This window comes from Colobus angolensis, unplaced genomic scaffold, assembly GCF_000951035.1.
Source record: "Colobus angolensis palliatus isolate OR3802 unplaced genomic scaffold, Cang.pa_1.0 Scaffold66, whole genome shotgun sequence".
NCBI lineage: Eukaryota > Metazoa > Chordata > Mammalia > Primates > Cercopithecidae > Colobus > Colobus angolensis.
The window spans coordinates 2,119,812-2,124,030 of NW_012120265.1; the positions used below are offsets into that span (position 1 = coordinate 2,119,812).

A 4,219-nucleotide genomic window follows, 5' to 3' on the forward strand; every position below is an offset into this window, starting at 1 on the left:
CCTCCCAAAGTGCTGGGATTACAGGCTTGAGCCACCGCGCCCGGCCGACTTTTTTTTTTTTTTAAAGATTATACATGTAAGTGAGATCATGCAATATTTTAGTTTCTGTGCCTGGCTAACTTCACGCAGCATAATGTCCTCCAGCTCTGTCCATGTTGTGGCAAATGACATGATTTCCTTCACTCTTTTCTTTTCTTTTCTTTTCTTTTTTGAGACAGCGTCTTGCTCTGTCACCCAGGCTGGAGTGCAGTGATGTGATCTCGGCTCACTGCAACCTCTGCCTCCCAGATTCAAGCCATTCTCCTGCCTCAGCCTCCTGGGTAGCTGGGATTGCAGGCACACGCCACCACACCAGGCAAATGTTTTGCCTTTTTTGTGTGTGTTGCTGTTGTTTTTTAGATGGAGTCCCACTCTGTCGCCAGGCTGGCGTCCAGTAGCTCAATATCAGCTCACTGCAACCTCTGCCTCCTGGGTTCAAATGATTCTCCTGCCTCAGCCTCCGCAGTAGCTGGGACTACAGGCGTGCGTGGCCTGCGCCTGGCTAATTTTTGTCTTGTTAGTAGAGATGGAGTTTAACCATGTTGGCCAGGATGGTATCGATCTCTCGACGGCGTGATCCGCCCACCTCAGCCTCCCAAAGTGCTGGGATTACAGGCGAGAGCCACCGCGCCCGGACAAATACAAGATGTTGAGTCATGAGAACAGATATTAAGAACCCAAGCAGCTCCTGGTAGCACTATGGACAGCAGAGAGAAACCAGAAGCAGCCTAAGTGCCCAGGAATAGGGGATTGGTAAGAGGACCATGAAAGACTGCTTTGTCACAATAGTGTTTGTGTGACACTACATGAAGTGACAATGGCTAGTAGTATCAAGTCCCTTGCCAGGGACCAGGAATCCCCCTCCAGCTCCAGCCTTGCAGCCTGATGGCCTGTGGGTATAAAAGGGACAGCGGGGAGAACAAGGTGCTAACCTGACTTGTAGAGCTGCAGGGTCACCTCAGGAGACTTCTCTGTCTGGTTCCTGACCCAGGATTCCACCCAGAGTGTGACAGTGTGCAGCACAGACACCCCGGCCTGGTCGGAGAACTGCAGCCTGGTGGCTGAGCCTGCGGCGAAGTAGCAACAGCGCCCGGAGCTAAGGCTGCAGCAGGAAGGAGGGTGTCAGTGCCGAGTCTGGGGTCCACCACCCCACAGCCGACTTTGTGCATCAAATCCTGGCATCATTTTATTGGTGTTTGTTTGTTTGTTTGGAGATGGAGTCTCGTTCTGTCGCCCAGGCAGGAGTGCAGGAGTTCAAGACCAGCCTGGCCAACAGAGTGAGACCCTGTCTCTACTAAAAAATACAAAAATACAAAAATTAGCAGGTGCGGTGGTGTGTGCCTATAGTCCCAGCTACTCAGGAGGCTGAGGCAGGAGAATCACTGTAACTCGGGAGGCAGAGATTGCCATGAGCTGAGATCATGCCACTGCACTCCAGCCTGGGCAACAGAGCAAGACTCCATCTCAAAAAAAGAAAAAAGAAACAAGTAAGTAGATGGATGGATGGATGGAAGGATGGATGGATGGATGGATAAGTGAAAGGGTGAAGAAAAAAGAAGGACTAGAGAGACCCTCATGGCCACCCACCCTGGGATGCCTACCCTCGCTGACCACCCCCCACCACAATCCTCCAACCCTTTCTTCTTAGATGAGAAACAAAAGCCCAGGAAGGAGTGTTGACCCAGCCAAGATCACGCATCCGAGAGTAGGGGCGCCAGAGGGGGTTGGAGCAAGAGTGGGATGGTGGGTGAGGGCTTAGGAATGGTAGAGGGGTCCTCACCAGCACCGCAGGAAGTGGCTGACCCCAGCTGTGGGACCCTCATACTGCCAGGAGCACTCGTAACCAGCACTGGATATCCGATAGCAGCTCAGGTCCCTAGGGCCCGAGGCTGAGCCTGGAAGAGATCCTGTAGGCTTGGGAACAGACCAGAGTCTGGAGGGGTCTTTGTGCCCAGGACAAATCTTTGTGATGCTTACATCTTTCAGTGTCACCTCAGCCTAAACCCTCCCTGAGTCCTTCCTACCTCATCTCCCGCCATCTCTCACCTCAACCTATTCGGAATCCTCAGCCTTCTAACTCGTCCTCAAAGAGGCCAGATGTCCTGCTACCTCCCTCTCTATCCCTCACCCTCCTTCTGGTGTTTTTTATGTGGGGGGGCTGCCCCGGGCCCCAGCTTCCCTCCTCTGGTTCTTCAAAACACATCATCACATGCAGTATAGACATTTGTTTGCCTGTTGTCTATCTCTTCCACTAGGCTGTGGTCTTGGGAAGTCAGTTGAGCTCACAGCCCGCTATGTCTAGATCCATGTGCGCACATAGAAGGTGCTCAGTAAATCCTTATCAAACAAGAGAATGGACAGTGTGTCTGCTCAGTGTCAGACCCTTTGCAGGGTGCATTATGAGCATAAATGTTCCAACAACATGGCCGGGCGCGATGGCTCATGTCTGGAATCCCAGCACTTTAGGAGGCTGGGGCGGGTGGATCACCTGTGGTCAGGAGTTTGAGACCAGCCTGGGCAACATGGTGAAACCTCGTCTCTACTAAAAATACAAAAATTAGCCGGTTGTGGTGGCGGGCACCTGTATTCCCAGCTACTTGGGAGGCTGAGGCCGGAGAATGGCTTGAACCTGGGAGGTAGAGGTTGCAGTGAGCTGAAATCAGGCCACTGCACTCCAACCTGGGCAGCAAAACAAGACTCTGTCTCAAAAATAAAAAAAATAGGCTAGGCGAGGTGGCTCATGCCTGTGAGCACCCAGCACTTTGGGAGGCCGAGATGGGCGGATCATGAGGTCAAGAGATCGAGACCATCCTGGCTAACATGGTGAAACCCCGTCTCTACTAAAAACAATACAAAAAAATTAGCCGGGTGTGGTGGCGGGCATCTGTAGTCCCAGCTACTCAGGAGGCTGAGGCAGGAGAATGGTGTGAACCCCGGAGGCAGAGCTTGCAGTGGATCCAAATCATGCCACTGCACTCCAGCCTGGGCGACAGAGCGAGACTCCGTCTCAAAAAGAAAAAACAAACAAACAAATAAATAAATAAAATAAAATGTTCCAATAATTTTTTCTGGGTGGGGGGGGCTTCAAAATACTTAAAAGGTACTTTCTCCCATGTACCGACCAATCTGAACGGACATAGACACCAGCCCTGAGACCATGCTAGGGAAGTGATGAGGTTCAGAGAGGCAGCTGGCTGCTCCAGAGTACCTTGAACCTGTTGAGAATGGGCCAGCAGGTGGTGGGGTGGGGGATCCCAAGACCACAGGCGGGGCTGGGTCTTCGGCCGGGTGGCAGAGGCCATGGGAGGGGCTGCTGTGGACAGGGTCAGGTAGAGCCCTACATAATCCTCAGCCAACAATGAGGAACTGCTCCGAACCTGAGTCTGCATCCGGATATGGTGGGTCCTGAAAACAGCACTCACTGGTTCTGCAGGCAGCTGCAAAGGCAATGAAGACATAATGATGTCCCTGGCCTTGCACTGTGTGGGGAGAAGGGCTCGGCCTTGGGGTCTACACCCAAGTGATCATCAGCCCTCCCACCCACCCACCTTCCCATCTATGCACCCACCTACCACCACTGATCCATCCATCTGTCCATGTATTCATCCACCCATCTACCCATCCATCCATGTATTTATTCGTCTATCCACCATCTACCCATCCATCCACCCATGAATTCATGCATTCATCCATCCATCCATCCATCCATCCATCCATCCACCCACCCACCTACCCATCCATCCATCCATGTCCTCATCCATCCATTCACCCATCTACCCATCCATCTATCCAATCATCCATGTATTCATTCATCCATCCACCCATCTACCCATCCATCCATCCATCCATCCCACCATCCACCCATCCACCCATCTATCCATATATTCATCCCTCCATGTATTCATCCATCCATCCACCCATCTACCCATCCACCTATCGATCAATCCATGTATTCATTCATCCATCTACCTATCTACCCATTCATCCATCCATCCACCCCACCATCCATCCATCCATCCACATATTAATCCATTCATTCATCCACCCCGCCATCCATCCATCCATCCATCCATCCATCCATTAATCCATCCATCCACCCCACCATCCACCCATTTATCCATCCATTCATCCATCCATCCATGTATTCATCCATCCACCCCACCATCCATCCACCCCACCA

The 4,219-nt window shown here is 51.9% G+C and overlaps 1 protein-coding gene across 3 annotated transcripts in view; it reads right to left on the reverse strand.

The window, feature by feature from the left end:
* Positions 1 to 4,219, reverse strand: part of IL12RB1 (interleukin 12 receptor, beta 1) — a 28,311-nt gene that overhangs the window by 21,996 nt on the left and 2,096 nt on the right. For all 3 annotated transcript variants that reach the window (XM_011925777.1, XM_011925776.1, XM_011925775.1), the window contains exons 2-4: positions 3,417 to 3,476; positions 1,820 to 1,934; positions 972 to 1,141 (exon numbers count right to left, since the gene is read on the reverse strand). In XM_011925777.1, coding sequence (XP_011781167.1) covers positions 972 to 1,141; positions 1,820 to 1,934; positions 3,417 to 3,476 — 345 coding nt within the window. The remainder of the gene's footprint in view (positions 1 to 971; positions 1,142 to 1,819; positions 1,935 to 3,416; positions 3,477 to 4,219) is intronic.